We start from the raw sequence: 19,121 nt of genomic DNA on the forward strand, positions 1-19,121 counted from the left end.
TTTTTGAACAATTTTACTAATAGCATTTAAAAATGCGTGGGCGTGTAGCTAAATTTATACTCTTGAGTGAGTGAGTTGTGTGATAGATATTTTTGGAAATTATTGTTAAGAAAATTTTCCGTTAAAATGAGTTTGTGGTTGGGCTTATGGACTTGTAGTGAACTTTTCGGAGAGCGTGAGAGCTAATGGGAATTGAGTGTTTTTTTTGTTCATTCGTATATTTAGCGAGAGTGTGTGGGTGCCGCGGAAAAATAACGTTAATAACGTTTATTGTGAATTGAAAATCAAGGTGTTTATAAACTCTAGCATCGGCGAGGATCAGTATCAGTCTACTTTGGATTTTTAGCAAAGCAACTTTTCCAAAAAACACAAAACAAAACACAACATGTCTCTCGAACGTGCTATTAAGGCTAAGGTGAATATGGAAACAGTGAAAAAAAGGAACATTTTTAAGTGAATTTTAAGTGAACAAAGAAAAAATTTGGAATATTGAAAAATTTTTAAAAATTTAAATCCTAAAAATTAACAAAATTATGAAAAAAGTGTACAAAATATTTGAAAAATGAAACAGTTCGAAATTTCTAATTTAACCTTGAATTTGTTGTAATAAAAATATAACAATATTTTTCAAATAATTTTAGAAAAATGTGAAAAATTGAAATTGTTCAAAGAAATCGTAAAATTTATAAACAGAAGTAAATTAAGTTTAATTATAAAGAAAATATTTATATAAAATTTTATGAAAAAAAAAAACTAAACAAATTTAGAATTTTTTAAAAAATTTATAAAAAAAATGTGAAAAAATTAAAAAAAATTCTAAAAATATTTTAATATTTTGTACTTAAAACTAAAATTTGTTTAACACTCTACTACTCTTCTTAGATCGCTGGCAAGCGTAACCCCCAGATGGACAAAGAAGCCCAAGAATGGATGGAAGCCATTTTGGGTGAGAAATTCCCCGCTGGTGTTGAATACGAGGAACATCTTAAGGACGGTCAAGTTTTGTGCAAATTGATCAACACTTTGTCCCCCAATGCTGTGCCCAAGATCAACACCTCTGGCGGTCAAATTCAAGATGATGGAAAACATCAACAACTTCCAAAAGGCCTTGAAGGCTTACGGTGTACCCGATCTTGATGTATTCCAAACTGTTGAGTTGTGGGAAAAGAAAGATATTGCCCAAGTAACCAACACCATCTTTGCTTTGGGTCGTGCTGTAAGTTATACTACGCTTCTTCCTCTAAAATACGTTAATAATATTTTCTATTATTTTATTTAACAGTGCTACAACACCCTGAATTCCAAGGTCCCTTCTTGGGCCCCAAGCCTGCTGATGAATGCAAACGTGAATTCACCGAAGAACAATTGAAGGCTGGTCAAACCGTTATTGGCTTGCAAGCCGGTACCAACAAGGGTGCCACCCAATCTGGGTCAAAACATCGGTGCTGGCCGTAAAATCTTGCTCGGCAAGTAAATGCCTTCAGATCCTTCAAATCCCACCCACCCCTCACTCAAAATTTTGTACGGTTTTAGTTTAAGTTAAAAATTCCTTTTAAAAAAACATATACACACAAAACACTCACTCTCACAACAACAACACCAATACATTTTTCTTTTCTATACAAAATTTATTAGAAGGAAATTGTATTTTTTTTAAATTAAAAGAGTAAAAAAAAAGTTTTTTGTATTTATATAAAGTAAACATAAGTTTATGTTTAAGTTAATTTTATATTTAAAAAGAAATGTAAAATTAGTTAAAATAATAGAAAAAAATAAAGAAACGCGTTTCAAATAATAAAAAAATGAACTGATCACTTAAATTAAATGGGTTTTATTTAAAATACTTAATTTGGAATTGAGTAAAATGATTTTGAAATTACAGATTTTAAAAAGAAAGAACGCATGGCTTCATAAAAGCGCGATTAATCCGGACATCTTTGGAAAGAAACCACTACAAGTTTCATGAGCACTTCGGCAACCAAGACTCTCGAAATGTTAATGAACATTCATATCAAACGTTCCCGATCGCATGGCAGACAGAGAACTTGTAGGGAGCTTAAGCTCTGATATCAGAAAGCATATCATGGTAAAGCGGAACATTAGAGCAAATACCAGCAGGAATCCTTTACTATACCGATAGCTCTAAATTGGAAGACAATAAGGACCTGGAGATCTACATTAGAAACATAGAAATTTAAATACACTAACGTTTACTTACAACACTAGCTTCCAGTCAGAAGTCTGAGCTATAACGGCATGTAAAAACAGTGTTGGAATAAATATGGTACCACCAAAGGTTAGGATATTTACCGACACCCCTTCCGAAGTTGCAAAGGCCATCAACGCTGCCAAACCATCTATGGCGATTGACCCTGATGACATTTTCATGCTGATGCTTGACAATGGTTTTTAACCTGTCTACGAGCAGCCTGATATTACCCAATGCTTAGAAAAAGGATAGAGTCATCCCGATACTAAAACCATGGAAGAACGCGACAGAGGGTCAATCCTACAGGCCGATTTCCATCCTATCACCAGTCGCTAAGGCTCTTGAGGCGTATGATGCACAGCACCACCTCAGCATTAACCGCCATAACCACTCAGTGTGACGCTGGACTTATTGAAAACCTTCGATACAGTCAGCCATACCACACTCATCCAGGATATCTTGCAGTCCACCATGCTCAACAGTTTGAAGAGATGTATTGTGAATTATCTGCATGGTCGTCAGTCGTTCGTTGAGATTAGAGACTAGCCATCAAAACCCATATAGTTAAACAAGGAGTACCACAGGGCAGTGTCCTATCTCCCCTAATGTTTAACTTCTACCTCTCTAAACTCCCCACACCTCCACAGGGTGTGGAAATTATATCATATGCGCACAACTGCACCATAATGGCAACGGGCCAAAACGTTGATGAGCTATGCGATCGAGTGAATGGTTATCTCAGAGAAATACATAGCTTCTTCACTGGACGTAACCTGAAACTACCACCAGTGAAAACTTTAGCAATACTCTTAACCAACTGGACGAAGGACTGGGTATCATTCCACTCGGGGATAATTGGCAATTGAAGATCGAATGTTGTTGCTATCAACCGTTCGACCCAAGGAGAGCGCAATAATCATATACGGTACTTGAAATAATAAAACGGTGGGGTGACCCTAACGAGGAGAACAAAAAAACTTTTCCGAATGAACAATTAAGAAGGCGTGAAACTTTGGAATACTTTCTTTAGAAAGTTTAACAGAACCACTCCACTCAGTTGTAGTATTATATATAGTAACAGTGAGAAATCTCAGGAAGTTATATATCTTTGACTCAGAAAGCTCACCAAGGTAGGATAAGAAGTAGTTGCCAAGGTATACATTTCTCTTGGCAGCGTTCGAAGACCGTTAATTCCTTTTCCCGGTCTTTGCAACTGCGACAATATTCATTGAAGCAGCAGCCTGGAGAGATCGCATCCATTTTGGGTAATAAGCTACCTATTGCGTTTCTCATTGAAAGAGGACACATAGCCCCTTTATATACATATGTGTCCAGATTAATCTATCTATTTTCAGCCTTTCGAACCTGAGGATATTACTTTTGATAGAACCCAGCGGCGTTAGAGACATCCTGAACAGATCCCTTTCTGGCTAGCTCATTTGTTTGTTCATTGCTCTAATATTCCTATGTGCAAGGACCCATATTAGTTAGGAGCAATTTATCCCAGCTTTTTCATAAAAGGCACCCAAACACAAATAATTTTTGAAACATTTGTATAAATCCTGGTGGTATATTCAGAAGGTAGAAGAAAGGAATTCTTACTTTGAAAACTGTATCAAAGGGTAGTGTAGTCGAATGGCTGGCTCTAGATTGGGGGCAGTAGATTTAGAATACTACCATGTCCATACTTTTTTGATTTCCAAGATCAAGATGAGTTAAGCCCCGCTGTTGTGAACGCAGAGATTGCCATTATATGAAGGTCTATAGGTAGAATGTACTATATATTTTTCAAAGCTTTTGAGGGACTAGTTCTTAGAGCTCCTGTTATTCCAACGGATGCTGATCTCTGAACATTGTCCGCCATATAAGAGATCGATATGTATGTGCAGGAAGTACTATATCTACATATTTAACAATGTTGGTACTATGTCCTCATTTTATCCCAAACATCTTGGGATAGGTGTAGCAGGCGTCCGTTGCTTTTCTGACTCAGTATTAGACGTTTAGTTTCGATGACAGTTTGATAAGGGATTTTCACAATTCTTTAATCGCGGAATTTGACTGTCTGTATCCCAGTCATTGAGTAGCACCAGAGCATTACATCATTAGTCATGTCGGGAAACATTCCGGGTACTAGTATCGCAACATCTTTCACGTAAGCAACATATTTTATCCTTCTATTATCCAGTTCAATAATAATTGTGTCAACTACAATGTGCCAAAATAGTGAAGAGATCACGTTACCCTGTGGTACATTTCAACATTGTTACTAACCGTTTGCTGACATATTCCTCGATATCCATGTTGGTGAGAGCTTGTTGAATTGCATTATAGAAGGCACCTTTTATGTCTAAGAAGTCTTCCATAATATATTATTTAAATTCGAGTCACCTTTGTATAACTCGGACAACCACATGTAGAGCTGTCTTTGTAGATCAGGCAGGGACCCAGCTCAAGCGTTTGGGGGGAAATTTAGTTTTTTACTTATATACTTTTTTAATTTTTCCTCATTTTTATATTTTGTATGAAAAAATTTCGGTTTTAAAAGGGGGGTGGGTTGAATTTCCCTTTAAGGTAGGCGTATTGAAACATTGACATCCGCAGTGAGCCGCAGTGAGCAGTAATATATATGTGAATCAAGGAGTCTTGAGTTGAAAAGATGAAAGACTAATTGGTCGGAAGTCTTTCGAATTTTCATGACTTCTTTTTCCAGGAAATAAAAATCTTTCGCCAAATGACCAGAGCGTGGATAAGAGAGAGGCAGAGCATGATTATTCAATGAAGCCAGGGGATGATTCACTCTTTTGCAATTTGTAGAATCTTTGGCAAAATATCATCCGGTTCTGTTGACTTAAACGGAGAGAAGCTGTCTATCGACCATGACATTTTGGGCATGGAAATGATATTGCTGCTTATTTCGATTGAGACCCGTTTACGTTTACAATTTTCATAACAACTTCTTTGTAGGGAAATGGGTATTGAGTAGAATATCAAGAGATTCTGCTGATGATTCCGACCAAGAGTTGTCCTTCTTTTTAATATAGGATGGATTTGATTGATTTTTAAATAGAATTTTGCTGAGTCTAGCGGAATCCTTTGTATCCTTATAGAAAGCGCAGTCGATTGAGCAACGTCTGTCTGTGTGGTAGTTGAAATTCATTTTCTGAAGACCTTAATTAATGATGGCATCAAAATTGTTTCCATCTGGATGGAAAGAATTTATGATAAACAAAAATTTAAATGAATTCAAATATTTTAAATTTTGTGTCTTCTTTATCCCGCAGTGATGAAAATTTTGTACGTTCTTGACTGAATATTAGTGAAAAGGTCATATAAATTGTTTGCCTTCACACTGTAACACATTCCGAAGAAGATCAAGGTTAATGTTATTTACGCTAGATTTAATTGAATATTAATAATATTTTGCTTAAGGCAAATAAAGGAAGTATTAGAATCCGTAATTTACTCTTAAGTTTTTAATTAAGAAAATTAATTTCATACCATTTTTTATACATAAATAAATTCATTTGCCTCCTTTGATTAAACAACATTAAATAAAAACACAATGTTTAATATATGATTAGATATTTATTTTAATAAGCCGAAAGTCATAAATTAAAAATCTACTTCAACCCACTCATTTTTATAACAAAATCATTTTTATCTTAATAATTCTAGAAAAGTTTTTTTTTTTTTACAAAACAACTTGTTTTTTTTTTTGCTTTTCTCAAACTTATTTCAAATTCATATTTTTTCAAATTAACAAAATTTTAAAAAATAAAAAAAAAATTCAACTTAATTTTGTTTATTATTAAAGACTTTTACTGATATACAAAGCGTGTCGAGGCTGTGAAAAACAAACAGAAAAAATTTAAAATTATTTGCTGTTCAGTTTAAATTTTGGGCCATAAACATTCAGTCAATGTTACATTTTTAAATTCTATAAACAAAATCTTGTATTTGTATTTCTGTTTTTTTACACAAACATATTTAGATAAGTGTGTGTATGTTTATTTGTTTATCTGTGTGCCGCTTTTTCGTTTTGATGTGTGAATAATTAATTTGGAAATTCTAAAGAAAGAAAATTGTATCAAAATGTATTTTTTTTCTTAAAATTGTATTTGTTCCTCCGTCTGGTCCGTCCGTCCGTCTGTTTTGCTGTTCAATATTCATTTACACTTATGTTCGTACATATGTATGCAGATGTATTTGAAATATTTGCCATGCGCCAATTTAAATTAATTGCTTGATATTCCACTTACCGACATTTGCAATATCCAATTTGAAATAAAATGTATTGATTTATAATTTGAATTTTATTTTAACAACAACAAACAATTATTTAATGGGCTTATTTGCACTTAATAAATTAAAATAATTTTTGAAAAAATTCAATTTTAATAAAAAATGTTTTATATTAAATGCATTTTTTTACATTTTTAATCAATTTTAATTTAATTAATTAAAATCTAATCTTTATAATCTTTGGCAGTATTTAGTTTGACAATATTGATTTAATACTAGGAAAAGTCACGGTAAAATGTCAAAAAACCGTTTCATATCTATCAAATTTACTTGGTAGCGTATGATTATATTTAATTAAAGCATTAAAATATATTTTTCATACGCCCAATATGCAAATGTATTTGGTGGCGTATGATTATATTTAACGAAAGCATTAAAATATATTTTTCATACGACCCATATGCTTTATGGTTGTTTAGGAGTTAAAACGGTAGTTGACCAACAAAAGTTTTCATACAAACATATATTGCTACAAAACTGACATGGTCCAAAATTAGGGGTTTTAACCGATTACTAGCAAATATGCACCATATTAAAGTCGTTCATAATTTGAAAAACGTCTAATATTTTCGGTGTGCGAATGTTTTTTTTTTTTTTGTATAGATCAAAATAAAAGACAAGTATCACATGCATTTGATAAGAAAAAAAGCTCAATAACTTTTTTAGTTTGTTTGGTATTGATCTATCTATCTATCTATCTATCTATCTATCTATCTATCTATCTATCTCTATCTATCTATCTATCTATCTATCTATCTATCTATCTATCTATCTATCTATCTATCTATCTATCTATCTATCTATCTATCTATCTATCATCTATCTATCTATCTATCTATCTATCTATCTATCTATCTATCTATCTATCTATCTATCTATCTATCTATCTATCTATCTATCTATCTATCTATCTATCTATCTATCTATCTATCTATCTATCTATCTATCTATCTATCTATCTATCTATCTATCTATCTATCTATCTATCTATCTATCTATCTATCTATCTATCTCTATCTATCTATCTATCTATCTATCTATCTATCTATCTATCTATCTATCTATCTATCTATCTATCTATCTATCTATCTATCTATCTATCTATCTATCTATCTATCTATCTATCTATCTATCTATCTATCTATCTATCTATCTATCTATCTATCTATCTATCTATCTATCTATCTATCTATCTATCTATCTATCTATCTATCTATCTATCTATCTATCTATCTATCTATCTATCTATCTATCTATCTATCTATCTATCTATCTATCTATCTATCTATCTATCTATCTATCTATCTATCTATCTATCTATCTATCTATCTATCTATCTATCTATCTATATCTATCTATCTATCTATCTATCTATCTATCTATCTATCTATCTATCTATCTATCTATCTATCTATCTATCTATCTATCTATCTATCTATCTATCTATCTATCTATCTATCTATCTATCTATCTATCTATCTATCTATCTATCTATGTGAGAAATACTGTCTGTCCTTTGATCAGGACATGTTAAAGTTTGTCGAAAATTTCTGCTCATTTAAAAAAAGTTAATTCATTACACTCAGATTATTTGATACTTTATGAAAATAATTTAAGTAAAAAAACTTTTTTCGTTGTAATAAAAGAACAAAGAAAACTAATTTAATAAATCAAATTAAATTATGATTTTTTCTGTTGGAGAAATATAAAGCAATTGGATTATGTAGTATGAATCATAAGTTTATCTGTACTAGTGGTACATACATATCGTCACATAAAACTCAAACTGTCCTAAAATACCAGTATGCCTATGAAATTCGATATTAGCAACTTTTATAGAAAGCAAAATTTGTTAATTTTTATGATGATCGCTTCATAATTTTGGCCGTAGGACATTTGTTTTATTGCGATACATCAGAATCAATAAAAAAAAGTCGATGAAGAAAAGCGCATTAATTCCCATAATAATTGTATTCATATTGGAAAGAAAATATAATACTAAATAGTGTTACATACTGAGTAATGAACCTATAAGAGTCCAGTTGGCCTAAAGAAAACAAAACTTTTACAACTTTTAAAAATAAACGTTGTAAAAAGTTGTTTTATTTGCCAAATAAGTATGAATAAATAATCAAAAGTTTATGTTTTTATTTATGCTATTATGTTTTTTTTTTTTTTTTTGCAAATTTTCGTTATGTTTATTTTGTACGAACATGAAATGACTAATACTTTCATTTATTCAAATAGAATATTCTATGAAAATAGTAGTTGACCATAGTGGAATAACAACAATAGGAACAAAATTAAACATTTGTTTTATGTTCAAAACAGACAAAAAAGAAGAAAAATTGCTGTCTAGATAAATAAACTTTTTTACGCACTCAACTATATGTATGTATGTATAGCCCATGTATATCCCATACGAATGTGAATACAAATGTTTAGGTTTACTATTTTTATGCCTTGGCCTTAGTGTAGTTTTCCACAAATAAACAAAAATAAACTATTATTAAAATGTTTGTCTTATTATGACTAGAGGATTAATTTGCGTCTAATTGACTATTTGTCTGACGTTTAGTATAGATATTTTTGGTTGTTTTCCCTAGCAGATGTTCATCTATATTTTTAATCTTTTGAATAATTTAAAGTTTAATGGTGAGTATGGCAGTTCATTTTGAATTTGACCAACCAACGTTAAAGTGTCCATTTTGAAGACCAGTGCATTTGTGGGAAAAATGATCTTAAGGTTTGCTTTAATAAATTTTCATTATACCCTACACCACTATAATAGGTTGGATGATATTATTATCACTTTCTGAGATGATTTAGCGATATCGGACAATCCTTGTATTCAAAACAAAAGCTAAAATTTGTACTTAAATTAAACATTTCGTTACATTATACGTTCGCTTACAAATAGGTAGTTAAATAACAACTTACCACGATCGCTTGCTAATAAGGAGTTAAGTAAGTAGTTTTGTTGGTTCAAAATTCAAAATAGCCGACTATTCGAAAACAAAATGTTAAGGCTGATAAGTAAGAACTTATATACAAAGTTATGTGTATGTCATTACTAAACTACTACTAAGTAATACAGACGGTATGTAGTATTCATTGAAAAGTAAGTTGTTGGATAAGTGCAAGTTATTACCATGTTTTTGTATGCATATAAACAGACGAATAGACAATGGATTAAGAACTAGTTTCTTTACAAATGTTTCAAACATCACCACAAACTCATCATACTCTTTCCAATCTGAAGTATGTATTTGAATATGGAACAACCCCATTAGCAAAATATTCCAAAATATTTTATTTTCTCTAATAAACTAAACAATTTCAGTGTCAAGTTTAAATAAAATATTTTAATTTTCTTTTTTTATGCAAAAACTTTCATACTAAAAGTATGAAGTACGTGGGTGGGTCGAATGAATGTTTATTAACTCTTGGAGGAAAAAAAAATGATTTGTGACAGATAAACAAATAAATCTAAACAAATTAAAAATAAAATTATAAGGAAAACATAAATAAAATCACGTATTTTATTCACATTTTAGTGCATTTTTATTACATAATTCGTGACTTTTTCTGAATAAAGAAAAAAAGTTGTTTTAATAATTTTACATTCAAATAAACATTGATTTAAAGCAATGAGAAGGTAATATTCAGCTATAGTACGTTTTATGTGCCCACTATCATAACATGTATCGTTTCTGCGTATATATTAATATGAACATGAATTATCGGAAAAAGGAGACTTGAGTCACAAATCAGGTGGTATCCATTATGAGTCGCAAATCAGGTGGTATCAAGTATATACATACATATATACAACAGCAACATGTAATGTTGACCACGCAATGTTGTCAACATTGCAACAATTCGTTGTCGCAACCTAAATTTTAGACAACGGATGTTCATAAAAATTAGATTGCGACAACGAATTGTTGCAATCTTGACAATGTTGCGTGGTCAACATTACATGTTGTTGTTGTATGTATGTATAAACTTGACAAATGATGTTATTGACAAAATTTGGTGTCAATTTGGTACCAGGCGTGTATATTTTTTCCCCCTCTGTGTATGTTTAAATTATTTTCAGATAGAAATCTTTAAACTATCTTCCAGGAGGACAAAACTAGGCGAAAACGTGGATCGCAATTGCCTAATTTCCATACCAAATAAAGCCTTTTAGCTGCTTTAGTTTGAGCCCTATTGTGCTAGCAATATTATATACATATTAACAGAAAAAAGACGTTTTAAAATTATACACACTTGAGGTATCTTTTCGGAGTGAAAACGATGTGTTATGACAATGCTATGTTGTCAAACAGAAAGTTGCGTTGTCGAATTCACAACGATGCGCTGTTGAAATGACACAAAGCGTAATAAAAATTACAACAATGCGTTGTTGCAAAGACAACGATGTATTGTCAAAATTACAACGGTGGTTGTCAAAATGATAACAGCATGTTATTTAAATTTTAAACACATCCGTTATCTAAATGTTAACAAATATGTTGGGCTAACTTTTGACAAGGGATTATATCAATTTCGGTACTTTTCTACCTGTTTTTTCCCTCTATATTACAAACGGTATAACAAAATCAATATACCCTTAATTTCTTTCGATTATGGTTGAAAAGAAGCATAATTGAATGAGGAAATGAATAAAATTTTAATTTTCCACTCAGTATGTTAATATTGATTAAATATATAATTAATGCGAATAAATAATGAAACAATTAAAATAAATACATATTTAAGTAAATGAATATGTTTAATATTTAATTTTTATACCTCCACCACCATTAGTGGTAACATATGTATATGTTTGTTATTCCGTGTGTAACACCAAGAAATATTCATCTGAGACCCAACAAAGTATATATATTACGGGTCCTTATCAAATTCTTAGTCGATTTAGGTCTTTCTGTCTGTCTGCCTAAAATAAAAGAATAAACCAAATTCACCAAAAATATTCGTTGTTCTTTCCGGATAGGCCCGTATTTGGTCATAGCTCCCATATAAGGTCAACTTCCGAAAATCATTTAAACGTATATATTCTATTAACTCATAAAGCTATCGGGGTAAAATTCAACGTCAATATGTTTTGCATATATAGATAAATATTTATGCGAAATTTTTCCCAGATCGCTCCATAATTGGTCACAACTCCCATATAAGGATCATTTCCGAAAATAAATTAAATGCACAATTTCATTGACAATAAAAGTTATCGGGATAAAATTCATCTTGAATATATTTCGTGTATATATAAATCAGTCGGTCCATAAATAGTCATAGCTCTCATATAAGGTTTACTTCTGAAAATCACTTAATACCACATAATTCATTATTAAATGTTTATATCCGGATATAGTTCGACATGAGCAATGTTTTGCAATTGATTCGTTATAGGTCGTACCTCCCATATAAGGCCAACAACATCGTTAAAAAAGTCCATATCCAAAAATCACTTAAAATAATGTTTTTTCGACCTATGTACCTATGTACAAAACTAATGCCGAGTTATCTAAAAATTATATAGTTATATGGGTTTTAATAAAATGCAGCATAGTCGAATTTAGCACTCTAACTTGTTTAATAATATGGTTAACAGAAATTGAAATAAGAAGATTATTAAAGGTCTTAGGTCACGATGAATCGTTTTATTTTTATAAAACGATAAAAAATTTTATTATAAAATTTGTATTTCCAATTGAAATTTTCTATTAAATGGGACTCGCTAACTAAAGTATAATTATACCCTACACCACTTTAGTGGGGAGGGTATATTGGATTTGTGCTGATCTTTGTAACATACAAAAATATTCGTCCTAGACCCACCTTAAAGTATACCAATCGGCTTAGAATCGTTTTCTAAATCGATTAAGCTATGTCCGTCCGTCCGTCCGTCCGTCTGGGTGGCTGTCCATGTAAACCTTGTGCGCAAGGTACAGGTCGCAATTTTCAAGATAATTGAACGAAATTTGGCACGCACGTTTTTTTTTGACCTAAGGAAATGAAAATGGTTAAATTCGGTCCATTATTTCACCTAGCCCCCATAGAACAGCACCCCCCGAAAAGGGCTTCTGAGCTCATAATTATGTTAAATATACAGATATACCGATAAAATACGGCATAACTAAGTTTTATAGAAGTCTTGATGACCCTGCCAAATTTCGTAAAGATCGGGCCACATTTGACCCTAGCTCCCATACAAAGTCCCCTTCAGAAAATTACTTGAATGTCCCAAATTAACTTATAAACACAAATATCGCGATGAAATTCAGCACAATAAAATATTATGTAAAAATAAATATATTCACAAAATTTTATCGGGCTTGGTCCATATTTGCCCCTAGCCCCCATATAAAGCCTCTTTCAGAAAATTAGTTTTTCATCCGTAAATTGCTTAAATGTATCGGAACAAGGGAATATTGAAGATAAATGCTTTATTATGAAAAATAAATCACATTTAATATTCATAACTGGTGTAGGGTATCATATGGTCGGCCACGCCCGACTATACTTTCTTACATGTTTTTTTTTTATGCACTTGGTATAAAAGCACGAATCTAGTAAAACCGATTTTGTTGATTAAGTACTATACCCAGCAAAAACTCGGTGATGAATAGTACTTACACAACCACTTACTTTTCAAAGACTAAAAAACCTTTATTATGTAATAATTAATAAAATTTTTCCACGACTTTTCATTACCCGATTGAGTAAAAACTTATCACCAGGTAGTTTTAGATCCAATGGAATAAAACTAGACACAGCAAAGATAATTTTCCTTTTCAAAATCCTTTCAGAATCATTTTCTGAGTCGATTTGCTATCAAACTACATGTCGGAATTTTAAAGATAATTTGATGAAATTTAATTTTGTCCCTAGGACGAACCCTATTGATTTTGATATTGGTCCATTATTTGTCGTAGCCCCCATATAACCGGACCCACTAAATTGAGCTTTGGGTCAATTTGGTTTATGCCAAATGTTCTAATATCCCTACAAAAATTTCGTAATAATTGGCCCCTATTTGAAACTAGCCTCCATACAAATCTATTCTCTGAAACTGCTTGAACTTCGTAATTCTGTTCTAAACACATGAATTTCGATGAAATTCCACATAACTATTTTTTATGTCAACAACAATCCCTCCACCAAATTTTGTTAGGATTGGTTCATATTTGACCCTAGCCTCATATAGTAACTCGATATACCCGAGATGATCAATTTGTGGGGCTACCCACTGGCCTCCATTCCGCCCACGATCACCTAAAACTGCCAATCAACTCAAAAACATATCAGTTCCAAACATGTGAAATTTCAGTTCTACGGCAGATCGTCGATGCCAAAGCATCGATTCCGTATGCTACAAGTATCAGCGTTCCAAGTATCACATTATTGTAATATTTGTACGCAAAAATAGAGAGGGTGTTTTCCAAAATTGTAGTAGTTCGGATTATCGATATCTTCCCTTGATTCTCCCTTGAAGGGTATAATGATCCCTAGATAGCTGACATTTTCTATTTCACTTGCACCTCGCTAAACCTCGTGAGGCTATATTAGTGCATAATTTCATTATTTTTTAAGCCTGATGATTCCGCCGCTGCAGTTCGCTTCATAAGTTGGCTGTTAGATCTGAGTATGGTCTATGGCGGACTTGTAAAGTCTGAATCCAGCCCATTTCTGCCTTGTCTTTGGCGTTGCAAAAGAAAATTTCAAACTGTCATAATTTATGAATATACCACTGCTGAACAAATAAGTTTTTGTTGAAAGCCCCAGTACACAGCGATATAAATCTATATAAATAAATATTTCTTTATAACTTTAATTACATGTATTTAAGAAATAAAATTTTATTCGTTTTCTATTTATAAAATAAGTTCTTTGTATGAAAAAAAAAAAAAATAAATTTTAATTGAATAATTAATAACTTTTAATAATCCATTAAGAAATTTTGGCAATTTGACAGAATTTATATGTTTTATTTTCACTTTACGAAAGAAAATTTAATTATTTTTAAAATATTTAAAATTTTGTATAAAGAAAAAAATTTACCTTGAAATTACAGGTGTGTTTTAAGAATGTCATAAATACATATAAATTGTTATTTATTAAATGTATTCTTTTCCTAATTTTTTATTAACGGTAATATGGAGGCGTTGTTATTAGTCACTCTGTGAATAAAATGCTTAAAGATTTTTTTTAGAAAATACTTTTCAGATTTATTTTTTATGCAAATAATTTACAAATTTTATCACTTATAAAACCTAATTGTTAAATTATAAGTTCCTACGGTAAAATCAACGTTTTTTTATACTTTTTTCTCTAATACACCGATTTTAGTGGTTAATGCTTCAATAGTATTTTTTAAATCCTCAATAGTTTGACGTAATTTGTTTGCCTTCTCTTCGGTTTCATCATAGTCTCTCATTAAAATAGGCTTATCGAGTAGTCCACTTTGATAGCTAACATTACGTATATCGGATCTTATTTTCTGTCGTTTAAGTTTAAGTTCCGAGATAAATGTTCGACAGGTGTTCTTTTGTATTAGTAATTTTCTCAAATATTTCTTTTTTACGCTTACAATGTGTCGTAGCATTTTTTGATTCTCCTTTAAATGGGCCATGGTATGAAGATCGGAATTGTAATGTTTGTGGAGTCTTATAAGAGCGGAGTTTCGTTCTGAAAATAAGGACAATGGGAATTAATGATAGATAGAGATAAATAATTTAATAAGTGGGACAAATATAAGGGACTCTGGCATAGTTAGTCAGTCAGTCAGTTAATTAGTTAGTTAGTTAGTTAGTTAGTTAGTTAGTTAGTTAGTTAGTAGTAGTTAGTTAGTTAGTTAGTTAGTTAGTTAGTTAGTTAGTTAGTTAGTTAGTTAGTTAGTTAGTTAGTTAGTAGTTAGTTAGTTAGTTAGTTAGTTAGTTAGTAGTTAGTTAGTTAGTTAGTTAGTTAGTTAGTTAGTTAGTTAGTTAGTTAGTTAGTTAGTTAGTTAGTTAGTTAGTTAGTTAGTTAGTTAGTTAGTTAGTTAGTTAGTTAGTTAGTTAGTTAGTTAGTTAGTTAGTTAGTTAGTTAGTTAGTTAGTTAGTTAGTTAGTTAGTTAGTTAGTTAGTTAGTTAGTTAGTAGTTAGTTAGTTAGTTAGTTAGTTAGTTAGTTAGTTAGTTAGTTAGTTAGTTAGTTAGTTAGTTAGTTAGTTAGTAGTTAGTTAGTTAGTTAGTTAGTAGTTAGTTAGTTAGTTAGTTAGTTAGTTAGTTAGTTAGTTAGTTAGTTAGTTAGTTAGTAGTTAGTAGTTAGTTAGTTAGTTAGTTAGTTAGTTAGTTAGTTAGTTAGTTAGTTAGTTAGTTAGTTAGTAGTTAGTTAGTTAGTTAGTTAGTTAGTTAGTTAGTTAGTAGTTAGTTAGTTAGTTAGTTAGTTAGTTAGTTAGTTAGTTAGTTAGTTAGTTAGTTAGTTAGTTAGTTAGTTAGTTAGTTAGTTAGTTAGTTAGTTAGTTAGTTAGGTTAGTTAGTAGTAGTTAGTTAGTTAGTTAGTTAGTAGTAGTTAGTTAGTTAGTTCGTTAGTTAGTTAGTTAGTAGTAGTTTAGTTAGTTAGTTAGTAGTTAGTTAGTTAGTTAGTTAGTTAGTTAGTTAGTTAGTTAGTTAGTTAGTTAGTTAGTTAGTAGTTAGTTAGTTAGTTAGTTAGTTAGTGTAGTTAGTTAGTTAGTTAGTTAGTTAGTTAGTAGTAGTAGTAGTTAGTAGTTAGTTAGTTAGTTAGTTAGTTAGTTAGTTAGTTAGTTAGTTAGTAGTTAGTTAGTTTAGTTAGTTAGTTAGTTAGTTAGTTAGTTAGTTAGTTATTAGTTAGTTAGTTGTTAGTTAGTTAGTTAGTTAGTTAGTTAGTTAGTTAGTTAGTTAGTAGTTAGTTAGTTAGTTAGTTAGTTAGTTAGTTAGTTAGTTAGTTAGTTAGTTAGTTACACTTAGATCTCTATCAGGCCTATTGTGCGCTCTGCGTATCTCTGGGCCGAATCAAACCCACTACCTCCAGTCCGCCAGACTTTATGTCTGAAGTCGATGTGAAAGCAATGTAATTATATTGTAAAATGTGTCGATTTGAGATATTTTTTATATTCTTATATATCACTCACCCTCTAGTTTTTTACTTAAGACATTCGTTTCAGTTTCCATAGTTTCATATTGCGTCAAGTGCAAATCATTGCCCAGATTTTCCAATATTTTTCTTTGCTATAAAGAGCATCAACAAGTAAGCACTCTTATTTCAACATAAACTACCTCAGCCAATAAACAGATCTAAGTACATACCTGGCCGAGTTCTGAAACATCATGTTGTTTCAACAAAAGTCTAAAACGAACATCCGAAATTTCTTTTCGAATCACAGACATTTTATCTAAATGTTTACTCAACGAAGTCTTCAGCTTATCGAAATTTTCACGTTGAAATGTTGTCTTAATCAATTCTTCTAGTTGATCTACTTCCGTTTGGGTCTGTTGCTTTTTCTCTTTAAATTGCTCTCTTGTTTCCAGAACTTGAGCTGAACATAGACTTTTGGTTCTGTCTTCTGTAATTAACAATTTATCTAGATTATCAAGAGCATTATAATAATTTTTACTATCGTTGCTATAAGTTTTGGGATCGTCAGCTGTAATTAGGCGAAAGGAACATTTACGTTTAAAATGTTCTACACATTTACGATTTAGAAATCGCATTACTCTTCTTTCCACTTCTAATAGCTCATATTTAGCTTTAATTTCATCCAATAATTTACTTTTATCTAGATTTTTTCTTAATATTATATTAGAGTCCATATATTCGGCTTTTGCCACACAATGATCTATTAATTTATTTAGAAAATCCGATGTGTGTTGTAGAATAAGACGCTCCTGTTCTTTACGCATTAGGGCAACTTTGGCTTCATGATATTCATCTAGATCCTTTACTTCAATTTCTTGACCTTTTTCAAAAAAATTTTTAAGCAAATCCTCATCATCATAAGTTTTAGCTCCCGCGGGGACATCATCAAATTCATCAGCAGTTTCTACTAGGTCGACAATCGTAATATCACTTTTATAGTCCTGAGATATTCTTTCCTCCTTTTCGGTTTCTTCTAATTCACTTTCTTCTATACTGTTATGATCTTCATCCTCCTTAGTTAGTGTACTTAGGCTGGCAGAAGATGAGGATTTTGTTCCTGTTAAAGGATTAACAAATTTTCCTGTATCTTTCGAAATAGTTTGGTCGATTTCTAAAGTTATTGGATATTTAATCACCAAATCTTCTGTAGGGGCCAGTGAGACTTCATCTATTTCGGGTACATTTTCGAATATTTCAAATAACTCCTGTTCGAACTTATTTTCTTTCAAATGATCTAGTTCTTCATCAGACGATATATCTTCTACGAAAAGTGTTTCAAATTGTAGCAATTTTTCTGTACCCTCTAAAGTGATAAATTCTTGTGGTACTTCCTCCTCTAAAATTTCTGGGAATTCCTCGGATTCTGATGATGATCCTTTTGAGTCAATTTCCGATATAACTTTTTGCAAGAACTCATTGTTTGTAAATTGATTCTTTTTGGGCACCCCTAACGTTTGTCTCTCAATGGATTTGCTGCCACTTGTCAACAATTCTAAATTTGTTCTGGATTTAAGGTCTGATGTTCTGGGTAAATCACTTCGTTTTTTGGACTCCACTGTAACTTTTCTTGCTTTCGATTTACTGGTTTCTATTTCAACATTTGATCTTGTTAATGCAATTTCAGGTTTAGACTTCTTTGTTTTGTTTGAACGATTTTCCCGGATCTTTTCTATTGAAGGCATTTTGTATAATTTTGAGCTAAAAGTGATTAAGTCCAAATTGTAGTTTATAAAAAGAATACTCGGGATATAAAAACACGATTAAAAAAAGTTATAAAAAAGTTATAAAATTATAAAAAAATTATAATTAATATATTTTTATTGCTTTCATTTGAAGTTGGGAAATAATACTGAAACAAAAAGTAAATTTATTGTAGTTTATTAACCCCTTAAATGCAGGAAAGTTAAAGTATTTTTATGCCCTACGCCACTTAAGTGAGGTCCCACCTTAAGATATACCAATTGACTTATATAATTCTCTAAGTCGATTTAGCTATGTCCGTCCGACTTTGTTATCAAAATACAGGCCGCGATTTTGAAGATAAGTCTTGATGACCCTGCCAAATGTCCCCAGCAAAAAAAGACGTGCAAAAAAAGTAGTAAATGCATGGGTTGAACTGATAATGAACTGGTTCATATTTAGGGGAAACATGCATGATTTTAACATTAGCGTGTCATTGGCATGCATGTGTTCGTATTTGGAAAAATAGTTCGCCATTTAAATGAGTTCTTATAACCAATGAATATTCGATGATTCTCAAGCGAATTTTCATTGGTGCACTATATTTATTTAAAAATGCATTAATAATGGTATTTCGATTTAATTATCAATATTTAAATAATTTTTTTGTGTGATATTGATAAAAATAAAATAAGATAAAACATAACTAACTGATTTTTATTGGATTTAAATTCATGCAGAGGAAAAATACCCATTGTGTTTTAAAATCCGTTAAACAGT

At 31.1% G+C, this 19,121-nt stretch overlaps 2 protein-coding genes across 2 annotated transcripts; one reads left to right on the plus strand and one right to left on the minus strand.

Annotated features, from left to right (window-relative positions):
- The first annotated feature begins 277 nt into the window (after positions 1–277).
- Positions 278–1,553, plus strand: LOC119614320 (muscle-specific protein 20-like). The gene is given in 5 exon segments (XM_037970461.1): positions 278–415; positions 883–1,068; positions 1,070–1,220; positions 1,283–1,428; positions 1,430–1,553. Coding segments are annotated over 5 exon segments (558 nt in total). The 5' UTR covers positions 278–385; the 3' UTR covers positions 1,475–1,553.
- A 13,197-nt stretch (positions 1,554–14,750) lies between these two features.
- On the minus strand, positions 14,751–18,494 carry LOC119614322 (uncharacterized protein MAL8P1.12-like). The gene is made up of 3 exons (XM_037970463.1): positions 16,832–18,494; positions 16,657–16,753; positions 14,751–15,214 (listed from the first exon to the last, which is right to left on the minus strand). The coding sequence occupies exons 1-3, from the start codon at positions 18,341–18,343 to the stop codon at positions 14,844–14,846; spliced, it is 1,980 nt and encodes a 659-aa protein (XP_037826391.1). The 5' UTR covers positions 18,344–18,494; the 3' UTR covers positions 14,751–14,843.
- Between the last annotated feature and the right edge of the window lie 627 nt (positions 18,495–19,121).

This window comes from Lucilia sericata, unplaced genomic scaffold (assembly GCF_015586225.1).
Source record: "Lucilia sericata isolate MDLA Ls3-8-SP2 unplaced genomic scaffold, ASM1558622v1 Contig002790F_arrow, whole genome shotgun sequence".
In the NCBI taxonomy this organism is placed as follows: domain Eukaryota; kingdom Metazoa; phylum Arthropoda; class Insecta; order Diptera; family Calliphoridae; genus Lucilia; species Lucilia sericata.